The 25,066-nt window shown below is 31.5% G+C and overlaps 1 protein-coding gene across 2 annotated transcripts in view; it reads right to left on the bottom strand.

Moving 5' to 3' along the window:
- Dach1 (dachshund family transcription factor 1) overlaps positions 1 to 25,066 on the bottom strand; it is a 389,822-nt gene that overhangs the window by 121,572 nt on the left and 243,184 nt on the right. The window contains exon 4 of one of the 2 annotated variants that reach the window (XM_076872351.2): positions 50 to 205. The exons of the other annotated variant lie outside the window; for it this stretch is intronic. Within the exon in view, the coding sequence (XP_076728466.1) occupies positions 50 to 205 (156 nt within the window). The remainder of the gene's footprint in view (positions 1 to 49; positions 206 to 25,066) is intronic. 2 annotated transcript variants of the gene reach the window in all.

The raw sequence follows: 25,066 nt of genomic DNA, 5'->3' as shown, positions 1-25,066 counted from the left end.
TAAACATTTTTAAAACTGTCATTTTTATTGCTAAAAAATGCCATCGTACCATTTGGCAGAAGGTGGCTGTGCTGAAGATGGTTGAGAGGATGACTAAGTGGAAGGCTATACACTCCAGGCATGCGGGGATGGGTAACAGAAGCCTGAGATCCCTGGGATGGGGAGGAGTACAGTGTTTCCTTATCCCAAGAACCATCACTGCTGCCTGTGGGGAATGAATATAAATTATTTGGATATGATATTATTCCCAATATTCCAATAACTACTTTGAAATGAGGTTTTAAAAAATGCATATCACTGCATTTTATTTTTCCTTTTCTTATTTCTTATGTAAGGATCTCAAGTTTTTGAAAAACAATCCTTCTGTAATATTTAACCTATTTGTGGAATTTAATCCTGTTTGACTATCAAATTTAATGTTAAAGGGACTCTTATAGAACTAGATAGTTACTGCTTGGAACTGAAGTATCCTGATGGTTATGTAATACAAAGTTATTTTTGTAGTAAATAGTATCTTAGTCACCATTTAGCTTTAAAATGCTTAATTCCACCATGAAGCTAAAAATAGAATCATTAAGTGCCTAACTTAGACATTATATATAGAACACAAAAGGTCACTTAATGAAAGACAAACGTGTCAAGGCAAAATATTTGTTATGTGTGAATAAACACATCATTTATTTTCAAATACAGAGAAACAAATTTATTATTGTGACAATGTCATCATGCATTTGCAGGTTAGCATTTCAAGATGGGTTGCAATGTTTTAGCTATAAAAACAATCACAAGGGCTATGGATATAGCTCAGTGATAGTGCACTTGCCTAGCATGCAAGGAGTCCCTGGGTATAATTCTTAATAGTGCAAAACAAATAAATAAATACATACATACATAAACACATAAAGTAAAAGTAAAATGTTGAAACACTTTAGTGGAACATTTCTTGGAAGGTGCTTGTAAACCATTTCAATTTATACGTGTCCTCAAATTAAATTAATAATTTATTCCTTAATAGAATCTGTTAAATACATAAACTTACCACTTAAAAATTTTTAGTAATATCCCTGTCAGCTTATGAGTCTTTCATTTCTTAAAAAAATGAAGAAACCATATTTTCACATAATATGTAAGGAAACAGCAAAATTGGTAAAACTCCAATTTAATGTTTTTGCTCTACTGAAAGACTCATTGTAAAATCTCTATGACATAGTTTTTAATAAAGAATATTTAGTTACTGCCATGATTTTCTTCCATGTACTTCATGAAGACAGTTAAGGTTCAATATAAATTCAAACTCATTAGCTCAATACTGTCTGGATCTTAGAGTAAATTGTTCAGAAGTGGGTAATGAAAACTCAATTCAAATTCTTCAGCAATCAAACAAAGCAATTTTATTAAACAATGAAAAGAATCAATTAAAATGGATATCTTTATTATCTTTATTATTTTACAAGAAACCATGACAGCTTTTGGTTTAAAAAAAGGTTTATAGCTTTATACAGAAATGACTCACATAAAAGAAATTTCTCCAGCCTGCTCCTACACTCCTACACAGTTATATAAAGATTCACTTTAATATTCACCAACTTATACACCTTGGTCCTCTACTCATCACTTTTTGACAATTACAGCAGTCAAACATGCAAAATTATACATATATGAATTTTCCAAATGTCTAATTTCAAGAGTATTATGATAAAACATCTTAAATATCTTCACTTTACACTGCCTTTACCAAAGCATGTGCAAACTTTTTCAATTACATATTTAATCCATAAAACCTGTGAAACTTGAGATGTAAATTTAAGACGTAAAACATCAAGCTAAATTTCTGATTTAATTATTCTTTTTTTTTTTTTTTTTTGGTACCAGGGATTGAACTCAGGGGTACTTGGCCACTGAGCCACATCCCCAGCCTTATTTAGAGACAGAGACTGTGACTCGCCATTGCTGAGGCTGGCTTTGAACTCATGTTTCTCCTGTCTCAACCTCCTGAGCCGCTGGGATTACAGGCGTGCACCACTGCCCCCAGCTTCATATCTCTTTTGTATCACAAAATATTGATCCTCTGTTTGGTTAAATATCAATAATTGATAGATGAATTTTCTATAGTAATTCTCTAATACTAGAATGGATTTCTCACTACCTAGAATTTTTGCTCTTAGCTTTCTCCACCAAGCATCATTTGTTAAATACTCATGATGTTAGCTCATTTAGGTAATAAATAGAGCAAACAATTAAGAAACTAAATCTGATGAAAAATATACAATATATAACCAAGTCATCTGTAAGTGATTTCTGCATTATTTATAACATCCTTCTCCTCTATTAGCATGAATAAATAAGGAATGAAAATAGGCTTCTTCAGAACAAGACATGCCCATCATTATTAAATGTATGATTCCAAGTGTTTTAGTTTAAGCCAATATTTATCACAATATAAGCTAGTAGATATGTACTTTGCCTACACACAAACACATACATGCACATGAACATACCTTTAAGATTAAGGTTAACTACTATGACTTTCAGGGACAGCAGCAGGGTCAATAAATTTAAAACTTTCAAAGATTTGGCAGAGGGAGATAGAAAAGAACTGATTCCTTTTTCTTCTTCAATTCTTATATGGAACCACACTACTTCTTCAACTTTACAGTGAAATAAAAAGATGAACCTGATAGAACCCTAATATCATGAAAGAATATATTCTGTAATAGGAGGTAGTCACATGCATATAAAACTCAAGGTATAATTAAAACATAAAATGGAAAAGAGGCAAGGAAAATGGTAATGAGTTCTTGAAAAGACTCAGTACACCAAGTTGTTGGTCATTTCATCTCTATAACCATGTTTCAATGTAAGGTGGTGAGACTGAGTGCAGAAAGGGTCTCCCAGACCTAGTCCTGAATACAGGCAGTATAGAAGCACTGGCTGTACAATACTACAGGCATAAGCAGATCTGAACTGAGAATAAGCAACACACACAGGCATTTATTCTGTGATGACATCAAGTGACAGAACTATGTGCAACATGAAGTGTGGCTACTATTCCTATGGAGTGATTTGGGTGGGATAAAAATTTACAAATATATAGTCATGTAGCAGCCAGATATAAGTAGGTACTAGAATGTAAGATGGAAAATTGGAATTAACAATTGATTATGAATTTTATCTCCAGCCCCAAATAATAACTTATGCATTTATATAATCTGAAAAAAATTCATTTACCCTACATAATTATACTGATATTAAAAACAAACCAATAATTGTATATTAAGTCTCAAAGAACTGCTGGCTATGGTGGTGCACACCTGTAATTCCAGAGTTTGGGGAGGCTAATGCAGGAGGATTGCAAGTTCAAACCAGCCTCAGCAACTTAGTGAGGGCCTAAGCAACTTAGCAAGAACCTGTCTTAAAATTTTAAAAATAAAAAAATAAAGGTGCTGGGGATGTGGCTGAGTTCCCCTGGGCTCAATCCTTGGTACAAAAAGGGAAAAAAAAGATTCAAGGAATTTATATGTAAAAGGTGATTATATTTAATGTTCATTCTGTGTAAAAGATGAGCATTCATCAGAGACAAGCAAAATTATCTTAAGATTTAGTGTAACTGAAGTTCAAATATATAATAACTAGGTATGAGAGATCCTCTCCTTAGTCCCTCCTCACCCTAATATTAAAACATAGTTATAGGGCTGGAGTTGTGGCTCAGTGGCAGAGCACTTGCCTAGCATGTATGAGGCACTGGGTTAAATTCTCAGCACCAAATATAAATAAGTGAATTAAATAAAGGTCTATCAATATTATTAAGAAAAAAAAATATAGTGTCTAAGAAATGAAAAAGTTTGGAGAACTTTATTAGTCTTTTTGTGGGCTCAGACAGTTTTCAATGGCTTGTTCCCTTTTTGTATTTTACCTGTACTTTGTAACACATTATTTGATGATGGGAGAGACTTTAAATACAGAAAACATACACCTCAATTTTGAAAGCTATCCTTAGTATAAGGATAACCTGATATTTGAACAGTCAGAACTGATAGGTTACAAATATAAAATGGCTCTATTTTTCCTTTAATAACTGACTTCAAACACTCTTTGCAAGCTTCCTTTTTCTGTACATTAGCAGCCTTGGGCAGATTTTGAGTATAATCAATTCATTCCACTTCCTCATACTATCAGCATTGGCCATTTCTAGAACTTAGGAACAAATGAGACTTTTGTCTAGCTTGTCTTCCTCTTTTCTTTCTGGGTATGAAAATCGTTCTTGCCCAACTAGTTCCTGCTTAAATTCTCCCAGCACTGCAATTCATGTGCCTATGCCTAATAGGCTATTGATATCTTGCATTAACTGGTGACTAAATTCTAAGCATCTCCTCAGGGGCAAATGTCTGGTGCTTTCAGTGGGGACTTGCAAGGGAACCTTCTAATGGCACAAGATCCTGATAATGGAAATCACCAGTTTTGTGAACTTCTAAGCTCCTTAAAGTTCCACTGCCTATTGATAGTAAAGTTTTTCTTCTGGAGTTGGTCCTCTGGATATGGTGATGTTCTTTCTTCCCACCTTGCTACTTCTCCCCAATACTGCTGAAATATATAACAAAAACAAGTCCACAGTTTACTCCAAAGTAGAAATCCAGCTATGAAATAAGGTGTAAGAATCTTTAATCCTTGAGTAATTATCTTGGAACTTCACTCCCTTTACCTTGGCAATGAGGAAGCAAGCATGCTTGAACAGAGATTAACAAGCCATGGCCCTACCTGTTAGATGTTGTCTCTTCATTAAAACGACTTCTTCAAATCCCCCTTCCCTGTGGCAGTCCCCTCTGATAAACAGGAAGACAGTATTCATGGGGTCTGGAGTAATAGTTAAGATAGCAATTCTGGTTTGGCTGAGCATTGATCTTTTTTGATTGTCATTGAAATGAGAAATAACTGATCCCTTTTATTCATTATGTGGTGGACTACAGAAAAATTATTTTCAATATCCTATTACATAACCTATTAAACAGAAACTACAAGAAATATGACATTATAAAAATAATATTTTTATAATTAATTCTTACATGTAAATTGATATAAGTGAAAGGATATATTATTTCCCAAATTAACAAGCTTTAAGTTATTTAGATAGAAGTTCAAAGAACAATGTTTTCTATGAATAAAAAATTTTTAAAAATGATTGAATGTAGAGATAATAATAAAAAAAGATGATATATTTGATTTTTTGAAGCACAATTTTTAGGCAGAAAAGAAAATAGTTTTAGGGAAGAATATTGTTAGATTCTCTTTATTAAAAATGTAAAAAGTTTTTTTTACTGTGAGTGTTATAAGTATCTACTTTTTAATTGATTTATCTCATTTTTAAATATATCTGACAAGGATTGGTTCTAAAAGAGAAATCCAAACTATTTTTTAAATGAAGTTTGGATAGAATGTAAATAAGAGAAGCAAATAAAAAATCAGAGTGACCTATAAATATAATTCATTTTAAATCAGCATGCATTAAAATAATAAAATTATATTAAAATATTATTATCCTTTATGCCTAGGTGACATGTAACTAGTCATTCTGATTTTCCCACAGGCTGACCCTGATAAAGGAGGCAAATCTCAAAGGGACTAACGGTCACACCACTGCTTAGTGAGTGACACTGATAGATTGTGACAGGAACCTGACATTGTCAAGATTTGTTTACAATGAAAATGACGGCAAGAGCGGGCACTTGCTCCATACCATTGGAGACCACTTAGAAGAATGTCAACTCCATCTTAACAATGGAAACAAGACAACTAACTAAAAGCAAGTACTAGTCACAGGTGCTACGGACATTCAGCTGTTACTTCAGAGGTAGGTGAGAATAAATAAGTTATCTTTTAGTGGATTGATTGCAACCTAATAAAAATGTGATACAAAATGTCATCGGCAACTCTAGTGTTTCACATAAACATAATAAACAGGCATTTCATGAAATATATAATAATAGTTTTAAATTTTATTTTTGTTTTTTAATTTTTTTTCTTAACTAGCTGAGCTCAGCAGAGCTTCTTTAGCAAATACAAATGGCAAAATCTGGAGTTTTGGTTAGATTTCAGAAACTATTTTATATACATTATGGAAAGAAGAAATCTTTTTAAATTTTTAATTTAATTTAATTTTTAATTGACATGTAGGAGTTATATATGTATTTTAAAATTACCATGTAATGTTTAGAGGTATATTAGGGGCACAATCTAAAATAGAACATTTTTGTTACTGTTTTTGCCTTTGGTTTTTTGGTGCTGGGGGTCGATCCCAAGGCCTTGTGTGTTCTATGTCTGAGCTAAAACCCCAGCTAAACTGGAACATTTTTAATTGTGACCCTGATTAATTAAGTTCAATGTCTTAGCAAAGAAAACCTATAAAGTGCCTTTTGTTTGGTATCATAAAATAATACCCACAGAGTAAACCAAATCTAAACACTAAAATTTATATTTCCACAAATATCTTTGACTTGGAAGTTTGGGGGGAAACACAACTGCTTTGCTGTCATATAACCAATATTACTTCATTTAACTTTTGATGAAATTATTCTTTTCTTGGAAGTAAAGAATAGTACTGTCAGGATTTATAACCATTCCATTAGCAATAAATATATCATTTAGGTAAATATGTTACTTTCTAAGCAATAATTAGATGTAGTTTCTTTTGCTATCATTAAATAATTGTTACTCTGTGCTACCTAAGTGTCAGCTATTTGATAACTAGGAATTTGAAATTTTGCCTATATAAGGGGAAATCTATTTTAACTTGTGATGTTTTCTCTTGAATTATAAACTATTTTATTTTCCATATAATGGTGATAATATCATACAGGTGCTCTTAGGAGGCTTTGACTCATTATCACTTGGCTAACCTAAATCTGCTAACCTAAATTTCTTCTCCTATTTGAGATGTTTCTATCACTCTATTTACTCCATAGTGTTGTTGAAAGAAGCAATAAATTGACACACTGTACAAAGTGACATAAAATAATGGAAACTCAAACAGCTTACTTTAAAAGTTTGCTTGAATATTATTTACCATAGCTAAAGATTGTTGAACTTAAAAAGACTAGAAAGTAGATAGCAAAATCAGAGCCAACATTCAAATGACTAAATGCCAGATGCAATATATTAGAAAGATAATTAAAATGTAGGCAGACACTATTATACTTTTGTTTCTTTATTTTTTAACCCTGCGAATCTTTGGAGAATTATGGAAAACAAGAGCAGCATTAGGATACTTAAATACTAGTTTCAATTTTAAATAGCTTTGACTTTGAACTCATGAAATAATTTAGGATGAATTACTTTATATACAATGCAATACTTTACATACTTTCCCTTATTTCCTATCAAATTCCAGAAAGTTTTGATGCAACTTAAAAGAAACAGAGCTATTATTATAAGGATAAAAGGTTAAATACTATATGTGTAGAAGAAAGAGATAATTATATCAGAAAGTACTTTGCTTTTTGATGCCACCGTTGTCTTTGGACTCATTAGCACTATACTCTAAGTGTTAACCAGGTAAAACAGATCCCCAAAACAAAACAAAGCAAATAAACTCAGGCTTGAACCAAGTAAATAGTTGTATAAGAGCCAGCATAGGGAAGGAAATTCTAGCCAGATTAGTTTGCATTGACTCCATATTGAAATGTCTTATTAATATGATATAACCTATTAGCAATCAGCAGACAAATTATTTTATTCAATAAAAAATAATCTTGAAAACTGATTCTTTAATTTTTACAGCTAAGAATAATTCTATCACAGACAGTGGACAATGTATAAATGACCATCTCAGGTACATATTCAAGCTTTCCAAACTCAAGTATAATCATACAGTTATTAAAAGTAGCTTTGCATAATGTATCTATGCAACTTTTATATCTTTTAGTCTTTCTCATTACTGGCATCCATGAATTTCCACCTTCTCCCACTTTAACTCATTAGATTATTTTTCATTAGGCGAACAAATGAACTAGAATTTCTTCTGAGGATTTTGTAATTTCTCTATAGGTTCACAATCACCTCAAATAAAATTTCAAGGTATACTTTCTATACTGACAGTAATCAATTTCAAGGTGTACAACATTAATTATTTCATATTCATGTGTAAGTGTTGACTATGGTCAATTATAAAGTTTTAATCTCCATAAATTCATAGTGTTTTGAGTTTCAATTATTTTCATATCAAAACTGAAAAAAAATTTTTTGAGGCAAAATTGGTATTGTCCAAAAAGCATAAAACTCTCGTAGATGGGATAGCATGCTTATGGGGACTATATTGATATTTCTTGCATGTATGAATCTCAGTGTTAAATTATCTCCTTTACTGTCCTGTTTAGCCTCAAAGAATAACATTACCAGCTGGTTGTATAAGCCAGAAAGATAGGAATCACCCTTATCTTTTCCTTTCTTACTGTGCACCACCAATATCCAATTGCTTTTCATGTCCTGTTGATTCCATCTATGTAATTTATCTCTACTGTTTCTATCTCAGCTGTTGTAATCTGTTTCAAGGACCATTGTTACTTTAAAAAAAAAAAAACTTACTCTTTTACTCCCTTGCTTAGAGGTTTTCAATCGTTTCCCGTTGGTAGGGGAAAAGCTCCAAATTATTTTGGCTTACCGTGAGCTCCAAATAATCAGGCCTATGTCTCTTTTGCTGTTATTGTATCCCCAACATCTAACAAGCAAAAACTTTCAGTCAGGTCTTGAGCTGAGAGCTACAAACCGAGATCAGTTTTGATATTCATGTGTGGTAAACATCAATGTGCATTCCAAAATAAGATATGACCTCTGTTACAGATCAACTTATAGCATGGTAAAGAGATACACAGATTCAGCATGTATTTACAGTTTTTCTGGAATGGAAGATCGAGAAGATGAAGAAATTTCGAGTTTGACATTCTGAAAATAAATTTGACAGAACTTGGTAGAGATTGACAATTGTTGGTTGGAAATATGGGACTAAAATTTGGAAGAAAAGCAGATGCTCAGAGAGGAAGATTTGAAAATCATGAGTTCTTAAGTGTAGACCAAGTCATGATGTGCTAAGATACTATGAAAAAATAAAAGTATTTTTACAATAATCCACACAAGTCTCAAGTAAGCCAGTCTGAATAGTTTAAAAAATAAAAATATGGAGGAGCTGGGCAAGAGTAAGCAAATATTGGTGTATGACTTCCAAAATGTAATAAAAGTTATGTAAGTTAAAATAATTTCTCATCAAAAGAGCTTGTTAATCCATTTAATAACATTACTGTCTCTCTATTTATTCTCAGATAAATGTTCTTTTAAATAATATAATCAATATGAATACACAAATGCCTGGCATATTTTCAGCCCTCAATACTGAACAAATCAATGTATACCTTTATGACTAGACTTAAAGACAATAATCCTAACTGCTATTTAAGGTAGACTGTTTAAACAGAGGGGGGAAAAAAGCAAATATTCACAACTAAGCATAATCTGAAATGGTATAGTAGCTCAACCTGTAATATAATACTCATGATATCCGGTCATTAAAAGTTCTTCCTCTTATGAATATTATGGAGAGAGGTGGCTTTAGAGGGACTGCATATAACAGAGAAGTTATATGTTATATGAATAACATATAATAATAAATAATAAATAATGTACTATGGTGTAGATTACATGCAGATGGCAGGCTTGTTGAAAGTGGCTGTTTATATAAAGCTGTATCATTCTTCCCATACTTTCTATTATGCACAGTGAGGACATTCTGTTCAAGCACTTTTCATCCTCATCCGTTTTTCATGTACAAGCAGGGGAGGAGGTTTTCAAGGTCAAAATGACCAATAAAATTTTGGTTGTTGGCAAAAGGAAAAACACTTAGGAAGATTAGGAGTAATATAGATAATTTCATTTTTACCTACATACTGCAATTTGGGAATTAAAGATAAGCCCTAATTTTTATCACAAGAATAAATGGTTATAGCAGTCTTTGGTAGATTTCTATTACAATGTGAATTGAAATAAGCAAAATGATTAGAAAAAATTTTTAAATGAGGATTGATTTTCTGACAATATCAACACTCACAGGTCAGTATAAAGTGAAATTTAATCATCCTTATTCATTTTTATTTAAAAATTATCTAGTGTAACTATTATACATGTAATGTGAATAATGAAGAATATAAGGAAGTATATAAGGAAGTATGCTACCTAAAGTCACATAATGATTAAATGTCAAGAATCAAACCTCAAAGTAGCTTTTAAGTTAATTTAAAATAAAAACCTTCAAGGTGGTTTTTCACAAAATTGGTCACATTTGTTTTGTTTTTCTTTTCTCCAATATTTTTTATTCCAACATCAACCTGTAAAAGGCTAATACTTAGTGGAAACATAAATGATGAATCATGAAATTAGCATATTCTTAAATGGTCAAACAAAAAATCAGAAATTTAAACAAACCTTCAATTTAAAAAACCAACATCTATCCAAATTACCATTATCTGGTAATAATAGTCATAAAGCTATTGCATTTTAAATATCTTCAGTGTAAAGAGAAATATACCTATTAAAATATGCCTATTAATCACTCTCCTTAATAAAAAACTGTTATTTTCCTTTGTGATTATAAAATCTGTTATACTTTCAATATTTCTTCCACTATTAAAATATTGTGCCATTTATACTTTTTTTTCTGATTCTATCATACATATTCTCTCAGATCCTTACTGGAGGGAAAGCCAGAACTACTGTCAACAGTTCTGCTTCCATTTTGTTGTGCCTGCTTTAAGAATTATGGTCACCTGTGTAAATACATCTTGCTAAATTTACAGCAAATGTTACTCTTAATTAAAGTAAGTAATACTGAGTAACTTTTAAAGATTTCAGAAGCTACACTAAACACGCTTTTTCAAAACAAATATATAATAACTTCCCTTGATTAAAATAATCTTCACAGAAATTATTTTCTCTTTGATCAGTTTTGGAATTTTCTTTTATAGCCTTTCTGTGAAGAGCTACTTTGACAAAAAAAATTTGGTGTATATTTTGCATGTTGGTATAAATACCTTTGAACCATTTAACAATAAAAATTTAACTGTGTTCTAGACACAGTGCTAAACAATAAAACAAAAATGACTTGTCTTTTAATTGCTCTGTGTGAAAACTCATATAACTAGTATGGTGAGCATTCTTCTTGTATTCATTTATTTTAAAACTAATTAATTCATAAAAGTATGAATTCATAAAAGTATGTTTAAGAACAGAAGACTAGAAGACAGCTTGAGACTTTTTTCCAGTCCTTCTTTTTCTTTGCCTTTTTATTTATTTTTTTGGTGTTAGGGCTTGAACCCAAGGCTTCAAGTGTGCTGGAAATGCAATCTACTACTGAGCTAGACCTCCAGCTCTTAAGGCTGGATTTTTGAACTGTGTCAAATGTCTTATGAACTTAAAAAAAATAATTTTTGTAAGACTTTTTATTATGTGCATATATTAAGGTTAATAGTAATATATTTTTCAATTCTGCATGAGAAATAAGACGGCTTTGAAAAATACTTAAAGTTTTTGTTTATCCAACAGTTAATCTTCTGCTGCATATTGAAAATCGTAGAGAGGAAGGGAAAGAAACATATCAAATGGAAAAATATCATATCAGATGGAAAAAGATAATGAAATAAGGCACCAAATGAATGATTTAAAAAATATCAATATGTAATCATCCAGATAACTAAATGCCAAGAGTACTAATGCAAAGAAACTGAAGACGAAGAAAATTCACAATGTGCAATTTGTTTTTCTGTTAATATTTGAATCAAAAATTATACCACAAATCATGCAGTGAAGTCATTCATTTATTCTTTTAGTGTATATTGAACAACCAACTGCTAGGCATTGTTGTAAACATTGGGGAAACAGCAATGTGAAAAGCAGATTAAAAAAATCTCTATCTTCATATTATTTATGTTCTATTTGGTAGGTGGTTGATGGTGGTGAGGAAATAAATAAATAAATATTGTATATTAACTGAGATACTAACCTGCAGGATGAGAGAGAATACTGTGTGAGGGTATGGATATGTGCACATGTAAGCATGTGTGTTGGGCAGGTATTATTTTCAAAAGGTGTAGTAAGGTAATACTGTACTGAGGATGGCACCATAATGCATGATCCCTTCATTTTTCAGAAGAGGAAACTGAGATTCAGAGTGATTAAATGCTTGAGGTAACATTGTTCTTTAAGAAAAAGAAACTTAGAACATGTTTCCTGAACCTAAATGACCTTAAATCCTTTCCACTGTACAACAGAGCACCCCTAGTTCAGGGAACTGCCTGGGCTGTGCAGACAGGCAAAGGCATACATAAATGGCAGGTCTGGATGACAGCTGGGAAACTCAATTGACTGAAAGAGCGAGCACATATTAGGGAAGCATCCGAAGTCAGAATGAGGTAGGCTAGGGCCAGCTTATGAAAGTTCTCGGGTGTCAGGATGATGAGTTTGGTCATCATCTTAGGCAGAAGAGAGATATGATTAAAGTGATGTATCAGATAGTCAGACCGAGGAGAAGGAACTCATCATCAGGAATAATCATCCTGAGTTCTGTCATCCACTACATTGACATTGATATGACCAGGGCACGAATCCCAATTCTCATATTTCATGCCACTGGAAAATTGATAAAATAGGAAAAAAAATCTTGTGTTCTCTATCATTAGCGTTTTCTAAGAAGATGATTGAAGAACAAATTAGTTTCCAGAGCCAGACATGACAAAATTAAGTTGGGTGAGGACAAGTGGTTACCACATACTCTGCTTTGTATCTGAATCTGGTGGCTTTATTAAAATACTTCCTGACATGCAGTGAAGTTTTTTTTTTTCTTAAATACAGAGCAACTAACCTTAACTTATTTGAAAAACTTCCTATAAAAAGATATAGTTTACTCTTCCATGACAGAGGGCAACAGCTCAGTGGTGACTATGAGTCTGCAATGTAGAGTTCTTATAAGAAAAACAAGAGAATGCTCTGTTTTCCAGGATGCACAAATACTTTTTAGATCCTCTTTGAGTCACACAATTTAAGGATGGTAAAAAGGGAATGTTCTCCAAAAATTCAGGATTAGATAATAAAGCCTATGAAATGTAACAAGATTGGCTTTAATCTTTTATAGCAAAATTAAATCTAGGAATATGTTCTAATATGCACTGCTGTTTCTATTCAGTGCAATGCATATTACTGTTCTGTAGCACCTCAAATAACTGTTATCATGCATAATATTATACCCATCAGCAGAGAGTAAAACAGTGGTTACTACACTGACATTGAAAAATATGCATCAGTAAAATACACATTCCAGATGTATTATCCACTTTGTTCTCTATTCATTACTGTTTTTTCACTCTTCACAATTTTTATATTCACTAGAACTCCCCAATACTGACCTCTTAAAAATAACCTTATATGACATGTATTATGTAGGCAATAGATTCTAAATGATGCCACGATATTTCTATACCTAATACTATATGTACCATCCACTTCAAATTCTACCTCAAAATATATAAAAAAGTACTTATTTTCTTCAACCTAATAAAATCCCAGAGCATAATGCACCTTCGTTCCACCCAGGGCGGTTTTTCCTTTCTTTATCAAAACGATAAAATGATCTTATTATTATAAGTCTGTTATACCTAAAATACATGATAATTTTTTTAATTTGTATGTGATGTCTCTCTAATGTATATATCACTTACTGGAATGATTTTTGTTTTCATATCCTGAAGTTTTTAGGTTAACTTCTATTTTGATTTGGGAGTGTTAACTCCTAGCTCAATGTAACATGGTAAAATAAATTTTCAAGAGGCTGGTTATGCATAGATTGCTTTTAAAAATTCAAAACAGCCCCAATAGCAAATGTCATTTCTTTCATAGTTACAAAATGCAAACTCCAAGTGTTTTATCCTAATGAATAAATGAGTTTGTCCTTTATGTATAAAATATAGTTTGTGTTTGTTGCACAAGTTTTTAATAATAGATGAATTTTAGGTTTGCTCCAACGTATTCAATAAAGTGTGATTAATTTGGTTTTTCAAAAATGCAAACTAGACATTACTATATTACTTTGCAAAATGCACAGCTTGCAACATTATTGTCTCAGTGGGATCTTAAATTGAATTGTAAAATGTGTCTTATTTCCAGTTTGATTTATGTAAGAGATAGTAGTGGATAATGCCCCTTTTGAAGTTTCATTGCTTTGTATGAACAAACAGAAACCTAAAATTCATGGTACAATTTATTAAGGCCCAAAGCAAACTTTTAGAATTCATGAGGTTTGACTGAAATGAAAACTTATAATGGACCCAGAGCTCCACATTTTCAAGAAAACAACTTTTTTGAAGTTTCCTATTATGATGGATTATACAACACATTTTTGACATTTTCTGTGATTTTTATTATGATATTTCACATAATTACCAAATCATGTTTTTCTCTAAAAAAGCTTTCCTGTGCCCTGAGAATTAATCTATGATACCATTTAACTTGGCTTTTTGAAGTAAATATCACCAGATAAAAGCCAGCTGGATCTGAATAATAGGATACTTGAATGAATGTATTAGTGTTTGAAAAAGAGAGTACAAATCTTCTAAAAAGATTAATTTCCATAAAAAAGATAGCTCCCACATCTACAAAAGAATAAATTCAAAAACATAATAAACTCTCAGAAAGAAAGGTAGATTAAAGTAAAAGCTGCAGCACCTTGTTCCTGCAGCTGTTGTATAGCAATGATTCTGTATCAATTACATTTGGTTGGTCCTGTAGGGCTCTTCAAAGGCTCCTGTGAAAAGCCTGAATGTGGAATTTGTGTGACACCGTAAGTAATAACTTCAGCGATTAATTTTGATTCAACACCACATTCATTCTGATCTTACACTCAATATTTACAGTTTGAGAGAAGCTACAAAGGTTTGGATGGAAACATATGAACCAACTAAGGGCACTTTTTTCTCTTTCGTTTATTAAAGATGTGGATATGAATTTTTCTTTGTCATGAAAATATTGCAGTTTTATCACACTACATAGTTGCTGACATCATCATGTAAAAAGACTTGAGTTGGCCAATGGACTTTGTTTTCAATATCCTGTTTCAAAATATGTCCCCTAATAAAGGCCATGAATTCTGTTCACACAACTTTTCTATTTTAGTTTGTACAATTACTAATAACAACAAAGTTTGACCATGAATAAATTCAGTGGTGAAATGTGCTTACTTTTTCATCCTGAATGACTCTCATGCTGTTATCTCTAATACAGAATCAGAGGCAAATGTAAGGATAAATTGAATTTTTGTTTTCAAATTTTGAATCCTAGAAACTGAAAATTTGTTTTAAAAATTAATGTAAAGATGCTATAATTTTCAAACGCAATGAAAATATGTATAAAAGGAAAACAGACAATATGATAGAATATTTCAATTCTGACATCATTTCTTCAGAAGAAACAACACAAAATAGTGAACCAAAAAAATCAGGATGGAGGGAGTTAATACCTAATCATAACAATGATAAAAATCAACTATGTAAGATTAGTAAATCAATTTACCAATCACAATGATTTTACTGTTTGGACACAAACAAGCTGCTATTTTTCCTTGCCCTAATTGTTTTTCTATTATTTTTTCTAGAGTATACCACCACAAGCAACCCCAAAATGAAATGTACTCTTTACCAATGTGTTCATATAAATTTGGCAAGTTGCTTGAATATAGTGAGACATCTAAATATTAAGTCAATGTCCATCATAATGGACATAAAAGACCTTGTGCCATATTAGTAAAATATCACTACTAAAAGTTTGTGACAATTTTTAATAGCAACTCAAGAATTTCTTGATCATACTTCTTCAAGAAAGCTGCTTTTAGTTAAAACATAAAAATGGTAGTTACAAGGTTTCTGCAAACATAACTGCCATTCCATTAAGGAAATGGTGCAGCAAACAGTAAATAGTGGCCTCAAGGGAAATGTAAGTATTGATTTTATTACTGTGTTGGTTGGTTGGTATTTGCAATTGTCAACTCTAATTTTGGACTATGCTTTAAGTATCCTGAAAACTGCTTAAGGAAAGGAGAAATATTAATTGGAAAATATTGATAATTATTGTTCTATTGCTATAAATATTATAAGATATTATTTCTTTTTGGCTTTTGATAGCTTGCATTTTTTAAATAAGAATTTTACTCTTGATATATAAAGTAAATAAATGACCAGATCATTTCCATGAAGTCAAATTATGTACTCATTTTATACACTATAAATCAGTCACTGACTCCAAGAATGAAGTTAATCACTATGAAAAGTGTAAACATTACACACTTTCTTAATTTTAGTTTGGAAATTTAACTTGAATTCATTGATACCGAAGTTTTCTTTCACCTAAAAAGAACTGAAATGACTATGAAACTAATTAAAAGTCTAGAAATTTCATCATATTGAAATAAACTTCAACTAATAGCCTCATTAAATGTAAATCATCAAATGCTGAATAAAAGAACAAAATTTGGCAACTTAATATAATTAATGTTTTATATTATCATCATCATTATCTTCATCATCATTGATTTCCTTTTTACATTTCAGTAAATGACATTCACACATTTATGCTAAAGGTATAATTAAGAGCACAGATCATTTTCTAAAACCATGCCAGAGAGCAACTCTTTTAAATATGTAATTTTTCATCTATACCTACGGGGCTGTAAATATAGTCAGAGTTAAACTTCCACAATTAACTAAAAGAAGTGTTTATGCTACACATAAATTTTAGAAATGTCCTCTATGGAAATCTAAAGAGGTGGAAATTAATATAAGGAAAACATTTAAGACTGCTTTTCAGATTAAAAAACAAAGCATTCTGGGGTTCATAAGCCACAGGTTATGCTATAAATGTTCCTTCTCAAAAGAGACTGAAAACCTGACACACCAAATCTTTATTATCACTAACTGTCAAGTTCCTATATTGTGACTCTAAGGAAAGGGTCAAAGGAAAATATGTTCTCAAGATTTTCACATAAAAGTTACACTTAAAATATGTTTTAAAATATTTAGAGAGTTAAAGTACAACCCTGCTTTGACTAGGAAGATGGGGAATCTTTGTACATTCTACATATACAATATTTTTTACTGAAGCAAATTTCTCAGTTCTAAAGATTTAAAATTTGATGGATAAATATATATACTGGCTTCAATGGTTGTATTATTGGCTTGAATCTAAGTTCTGCCATTTATCATGGAGTTTGAGAGTCATGTAGAGTGTTTTGCCTATGCACTTTGGAATTCACCACAGACTAGAAAGCCTTGCATAGAGACTGCTCTTCCTAAACATTTGTTGAAAGGGTACGATGCATAGAAAAAAATTAGTATGGCACAGTCAGGAACAGAGTTTAAATTTAAGAATAGAGGAAAAAAATTAGATCTCATGTAGTAATAATAATTGCAAAGTCAGCAGAAATTTTTTTTCTTTTTTTTTAAAGAGAGAGAGAGAATTTTTAATGTTTATTTTTTTAATTTTCGGCGGACACAACATCTTTGTTTTTGTATGTGGTACTGAGGATTGAACCCAGGCTGCAGGCATGCCAGGCGAGCGTGCTATCGCTTGAGCCACATCCCCAGCCCCATCAATGGAAATTTTTAAAGTAACTTTTAACTCCTTCTCGTTGCCTACCTTCCTGGGGCCACTACATTGTTTTACAATGTCTTTGATTTTCAGGTTTCTAGTTTGAAACTCATTTTTTTTCCACTGCCACAAGTTACCAGCAACATTTAAAAAGCCTCTGGAGTAAAACATATTGTAAGTAGATGAGGATTTCTAATAATCAAAAAATCAAAGTCTGGTTTATAATACATAATTTTATATATCAAACATTTTCAAATATTTGGATTCTGGTAATTCTTTATACACACAATTATATTTAACAATATTTACCATATCAGAAATGAAAATTTGATATTTTTTAAGAATTTAATTTTAAATGAGCACAAATGTATGAACTGCTAGCATAAATAACATACTTTATAATAGATAAATATAGTTCCAAAAATACGATGAGAAACAAAGCATTTTATACTTTTGCAAAACTCTGCAATGACTGGCTTGAAATAAACCATTTGGAACTTCACATACACTTCTGTTTTGTCTGTTATGAATCACTACAAATGAGTCACAAACCAGGTGGCTTAGGAAAACCTTCACTATACATCCATAAGAGAATGAGAGTTAAAACAAATACTATCTTATTATTACAATGAAGAGTTTTTTCACCTTTTGGATTCCCTGAAAGTGTTTGGGGACCCTATGATCTATGGATCCTGGGATGGCACTTTAACAAATGCTGTGGTATAGGAAAACATTTGAGAATGATGAGGGCATTTTATGATGTCATTGTTATCTATTACTGTAGTATGTCAAATATTACTGTTATGACTTCTTACAGTAAGAACAGAACTAGAAAAGTTGCTCTTCAGTTCCATAAAGAAATCTCATTATATGCATGTCAAATAACTGATAAAATTTCTTTTTTACTTCAAAGTAATTATTAGTGGCAAAGCATAGGAATTGGGTGAAAAGTTAGATGTGACTTTAAATATTGCCATTGCAATTTTCAGCATTAAGACTTTGCCTCAAATACTTCAACTGGAAAATGGGGATAACTCCTATTCACAGAGCAAGCACAGGACTGAAGCATAAAGTACATAGAGTTAGGTGATTGATAGTCAGCAATGCTTACAAAGAAAAAGTCATAGTTATTGTTACAGACATTTTGGTGAGACAAAATGAAGACAAATTGTTACAGCAATTATGTGAGCCTCAGTTTCTCATGTATAATGCACCAATAATCAAGAAGCATCATGGTATCGTACAGATGTGATGAGTGTACACAAAGCACCTGTCATACAAATAATATAAGGAGAAAGAGGACAAAACTTTGAATAAAAGGGAATATTATCAGGTCAATTTGGAGTTTGTAAAATTATGTACAGGAAATTTTGACCATTTTGAATAAACATTAAATTTGAGGGATTCAGATTTCAAAACAGAAAAATAGTTGACAGTATGAACATTAAAAGTTAAAAGGAGTACAGTTTGAAACATTCTGCTAGTCCAAATAGAATATGACAATCTGAATTCTCACATTGAAAAATGCAATATTCTTTCCATATTACAAGGAATTAAGTTTCTTCAAGTAAATTTTATCTTTAAAATTTATACTGCCTCTATGGCCAGAATAGGCATTCAGCAAACTGTCATTCAAAATGAAGCCAATACATTATAATTAGCATTAATATAATGCTTTAGAGTTTAGTAAAGCATTTTAATTTAGCAACATACAATTTATAAGAAGCTGACTTAGAGTTCAGATTTTTAGAATCAAGAATAAAAATGGTGCACAAGAGTGAATCTCCATACAATAATGGGAATAAATAAATATAATGCCAGATTGATTAATGTCAAAAATTGAGCTGGGACAATATAAAGTGGTTTGAGTGAGGGTTTTTTTTTCATTTTTTAATTTTTAAGCTAGCAGTTAATGCACAAAGACAGGAGCACTCTTTCACTGAAGATGGTATGAATGTTCAGACCAATGTCTTATGACTATTTGTTTTATAATCTCAGTGTATTAATATATTGTGACAATATTTTTCAATTGTCTGAATTCCAGAAAGTTAATCAGATAAGCTCTTTTATGTGCTAACATTTTATGATTATCTGAAAGCTTTAACAGACAATGGCTCTAAATTATCTATCGTATCAATGGTTGAAAGAATAGATGCTAACCCATTTTTGGATGACTTGGCTAATATGCTTTAATTGGTAATTGAAAGCCACACATTCTGGGTAATCAATAATATTCCCAGTGGCATTTTTATTTCTATCAAAATTTCATTTCTAGGTTCCCAGATGCATTCAAAGCAAGCATGAAAATTTAATTTTTAGACTGCAAAATGTCAGATGAATGTTATCCATTTTAAAATTCAAGAAAGTGCTGTTGAGTGGGAATATGTAGAAGAAAAAGAAAATAGCAAGTTTATGTATGCTTTGAGCCAAAAGTATTCATAATCCTTAACTTAAAAGATTTTAAAGGTCAATAATAATGGAAAATTCCAACTTTTTTCATCATCATTTCCCATGGTGAAGTATGTAAAATATGTAGAGTGACCATTAACAACTATAAAGGAATGAAGTTTAAGTTCTCTTTGAATTTAATGAATATGTTTTTGAAAATTACAATTCCTAATTTTTCTAAGAAAAATAAACTCTTCATTATTTTAATTACTAGATTATGGCAAGTAAGTGTTATCAATATAATTTTCAATTAAAAACCTATATTAGCCATTTAGAAGAAAGATAATAACCTAATATGAAAGAAAATAAACTTCACAGTTTCATAACTCTTTTGATGTATTAAATGAAGTCCAACTGATAAAGACATTAAATATATTTTTAAATACTGTGTATTGAAATAATCAGCTTGACTATGGAGATCTCTAATAAAAGGAAGTTTTTAGAAAGTTTCGGGATTCTATCTGTAAGCACATTACTTTGGTAGTTTTCATAGTAAAAATAATGTTCTTAAAATATATACTTTATGTAACAGATCTAGGAATATATGACTGATTCTTATTGTTTAATGGAAGTTATTTAAGTTACTAAATATTCATTCTTAAATTCATTTATTTATAATTGCATGTTCAGAGATTTAAAGAGATATAACTACCTACTAAGGAAACACCATTTTGCTTTTATAGATATTTTATTACATCAATGGAAATTTCTCTGTATCCTTCTATGACTAAGCTCATAAGCTATAACATAAAAATTACTATCAACAATGTAGACCAGCCATAAAATTCAATTAAAAATCCCTACATTTTAAGCAGTTATAGTAACATAATGTGTAAACATGAGCTGAAGTGATGTGTAGTTCTTAGAGCATGTCACATTTAGAAAATAAATGTTTTAACCATTTCCTTGTCACTTCTCAGAGCAAAGAATTTTGAAGGCCTCTTTTTTCTCTTTCGGTCTCTTGGGAAACGTTAACACTTTCATTAAAGAATAACTGGAATGTCCATAGTTTTTTCTCAGTTAAATCTATTTCACAATATTATTTTTTTCTGTTTTTGTGCCATAAAATATATCATTCTTTATTCATTTTTTCATCAGATAATAGTTGCAGGCACTGTTCTAGGGCACTGGGATTTGTGATGAGTAAAGTGGACAACAAAGTCCAGAACTCATGGAGCTGACCTCCTAATAACTATCTATCATCTACAGGTAAAGTACACAGTGCATCATACCATGACAATTTCTATGGAGAAGATAAATAGGAAAGGAAGAAAGGGTATGTTAACATATTGAGAATGATGGTTGCAGTTTAAAATACTGTAATCTACAACAGCCTCAATAAGAATGGAAATTTTCTCAATATGAAGAGAACATCTCTGGACAAAGAGAACTCCAGCAAGAGGGGAGAGCAGCAGCATTCCTAGAATATTTGGGAAATGGAGAGGAAGCCAGTACAGCTAGAGGGGAGTAAGTAAAAGTGATTGGATGGAGAAGAGTTAGAGTGGAGAAGAAGCCAGGAACCCAAATATGTAGAAGATTATAGCTACTAAAAGGTCTTTATTATTTTGCTCTAAATGAAATGAAAAGATTTGGGATAATTATAGGCAGAGGAATGACCTGGTTTGACAGATGTATTAACTGGACCACTCTGGGTTTTATGGAGGAAAAGGTAAAAGCACAGACTTGGGTTGTGAGACCTTCACAATATCCCAGCAGCAAGAGATGATGAAGGAGGTAAAAAATGGGTGATTGTATGGATACACTAGATATGGGTAGCAGCTCTAGGTCTAAAGTCTTAGGTATTAACAAGTTTTAGTCAGTTTTGGCTGCTATAAAATTTGCCATAGAGTATTAGGAGTTTAGCTCAGTGGTAGAATACTTGCCTATCATGTGTGAGGCCCTAGATTTTATCCCCAGCATTGAAAAAGAAAAGAAAAAAACAAACAAAAAAGCATAGATTGAATGGCTTCAATAACAAACATTTATTTCTCAGTTTTGGAGATTAGAGTCCAAGGTCAGAGTCCCAGCATAGTAAGGTTCTTTTTCCAAGTTGTGGACTGCTGACTTTTCATTCTATGTTCACATGATGAAGAGCTAATAAACTGTCTCTCTGGACCCTTTTTATAAAGGCACTAATCTCATTCATTAGGGCTCTACCCTCATGACCTCCCCACCTCTCCAGCCACAGAACTCTATCTCCAATTACTATCACGTTGGGTTTACAGTTTCAAAACATGAATTTGTTGCTGGGGGATACTAACAGTCCGTAACAGAAAGTAAACAGAAAAAATAGAGATACCAATGACTAGAACGAGAAGAATAAACAGTTTTAATGAAAGAAGACAAAAATTTTTTCTAGAGATTTTCAATTTGATATGTCCCAAACTTAACTTCGAGTCAAGTCACCATTTTGAGAGAGAAAATCTACAAGCAGAGATATTAATGACAACATTTGGGTATTTTCTTTTTCATTTCTGGAATAATCAAATCGACTAATAAGGAAATGGTCTCCAATCCTGGATCTATTTCATAAATTGTAGTTTAAGTTTTCACTGGAAAGAGTGTATCTCAAAAATACAAAATCACTCATTAAACATTCCTTTGTTTCCAGGATTCTCATTCAGAAGCTCATTTCTACATTTAACTCATTTACTGAATGGACACTGCTTGAAAAATCACTGCTTCAAACACAAAGAGATGCATAGATCATACACTCTGCTCTCAAGGTTTTCCTGTCCTATCAGAGGGGAGATGATGCCAAAATACCAAGGTCTTTATACACTTTGAGAATTTTGAAGTTGATGCACTTTCAGGAATGTCTTTTTTTAATATGCACTATATCCATATGTATGGTGTTAAATCCATAATATTTATAATATACAGTTTATTATAGCTGTATTAGAAATATATGTGACTTTCAGAAAGTATGCAAACAAAGAGATGTATACTATGAGGAAGACAATGAGTTTAAGAAACTTAAGACAACAGCATCAAAAGCCTAAACCTCAGATAATTGAAATATGTCACTATGCTGTAGTAGGGACACATCTGCATTTCTTATTTTATAGCTGTGAACAAAACACTAAAAGTACATTTGTTCTCATGCAACTGAAGTTTTCCATAGAAAAAGAATCATTGAAAATGTAGGTTTAAAAAGTATGATTCTTGCAGAGGAAAGAGTAAGTTTGAATAGAACCATTAAAATATTCATTAAAAACCTTGTGGGCAAATAGGTCTAACTAGGACTCTGAAGGAAGGGTTGGGGACTTGGGGGGGCATAAAAATAGGGTACAACACAGAGTCTAAGGTAATTAATGAACATTGCATTTACATTTAATGCTATCCTTCAGTGTCTATAGGAAATTAGTTCCAGGACTCTCATTGGATAAAAAATTCATAGATGCTCATATAGCTTATATAAAATGACATATTATTTGCATATAAACTGCTCACATCATCATGCATACTACAAATAGTCTCTAGATTATTTATAATACCTAAAGCAATGTAAATTCTATGTAAATAGTGACTATAGTATATTGTTATGAAAATAATGACAAAGAAAAAGTCTGTATATATTCAGAACAGACCAACTTTTTAAAAAAAATATATTTTCAATCCACAGTTGGTTGAATCTGCAGATGCAAAACCTGGAGATACAGAGGGCCTAATGCAGGTGTGTTTTTATATAGATGTGTCCTTTAATACTTATCCCCTAGCTCCAGGGTTTAAACGCACATGATTCTTTCCCCCAGTAATTACAAACAAGGTTGAAAGACCCACACAATTCCCTTCTCTACTCCCCTTTCTATGATTTCACTACCAGGTTTCATCAGTGCACCTTTGATTAAGTTTGCAAACTTGACATCCAATCAGGATTCAAATCCTTGATTTTGAGTGATTTAGCTCATCTCTCAACACCTCAGTTTCCTCTTGTGTCAACAGATGATCATCATAGTCCCTGCCTCCTATTACCTTGTTGTGTTGACTGGCTTCATACATATGAAGCATAGTGGCATCTCCATTTAAGTGTTTAATACACCATGGTTTTGTCGAACAGGAAAGAAGAAATAATATTGGAAAGGAACAGGGATGATATTATGTGCCTTCTATTAATATGCACTAGTAAGATTTTTGTTAACAAGGTACCATAGTCACTAAAAACTAGGAAAAACCTAAAACTGGAGATATAATATTAATATTTTGATACTTTATTTAATCTTTAAGTAATTTATTTTTAATTTACTTTTCTATTCTGTGCACTACTATTTTGTGGAAAAATATATAAACCATCCCTGGTGTCCTAATGTTTCACATTATAAATTTTCCCCTAAAACAATGTTCTTTGGGGGTCATAATGAAGTTCTCAGTTATCAAAAGCCTATTTAAACCACTCTGCATTTGAAAAAACAGTATTTACAGCACTCTTCCAGCTTGTACTATCATGTATCACATATTTAAAATAGAAAACATATTTTAATAGTTCTAATACCAAATCAACAGAGAACCTTCTTTGGTCCCAGTGAAAATTATGTGGGAAAGGTATGCTTGAGCACCAAAAATCTGTCAATTTTTCTCATTTGTGAAAATAAAATGATCTTAGTACAAATTTATCTCTAGTTATTCTTACACATTATTTATTCTGAAATTGGGGTTAGCGCTTATCCTCTGAGAGTACTTTACTGTTAAAAGTTCTTATTTATATTTGGATAAGTAAATCATATCAAGATACAGTTCAAAACACATCATTTTTCTGAATCACAAAATTCTATTATTAAAAACTAAAGATAAATTAAGCCAAAATTTGACAAAATTATTGTATTTTTAAGCTTCATGCTGGTGTTATAAATAAAGAGACCTATGAACATTCATGTCATAGGTGAGTTTTAACCGGATGGTGGAACTGCACTTTTCCTACTTTTAAAACTACCTTATACCACTTCAGACAGAATTGCAC

The sequence above is a fragment of the Callospermophilus lateralis genome, chromosome 12 (genome assembly GCF_048772815.1).
Source record: "Callospermophilus lateralis isolate mCalLat2 chromosome 12, mCalLat2.hap1, whole genome shotgun sequence".
NCBI classification, from domain to species: domain Eukaryota; kingdom Metazoa; phylum Chordata; class Mammalia; order Rodentia; family Sciuridae; genus Callospermophilus; species Callospermophilus lateralis.
The sequence above is the reverse complement of the archived record's forward strand: the minus strand, read 5'-3'. Positions and strand labels throughout refer to the sequence as shown.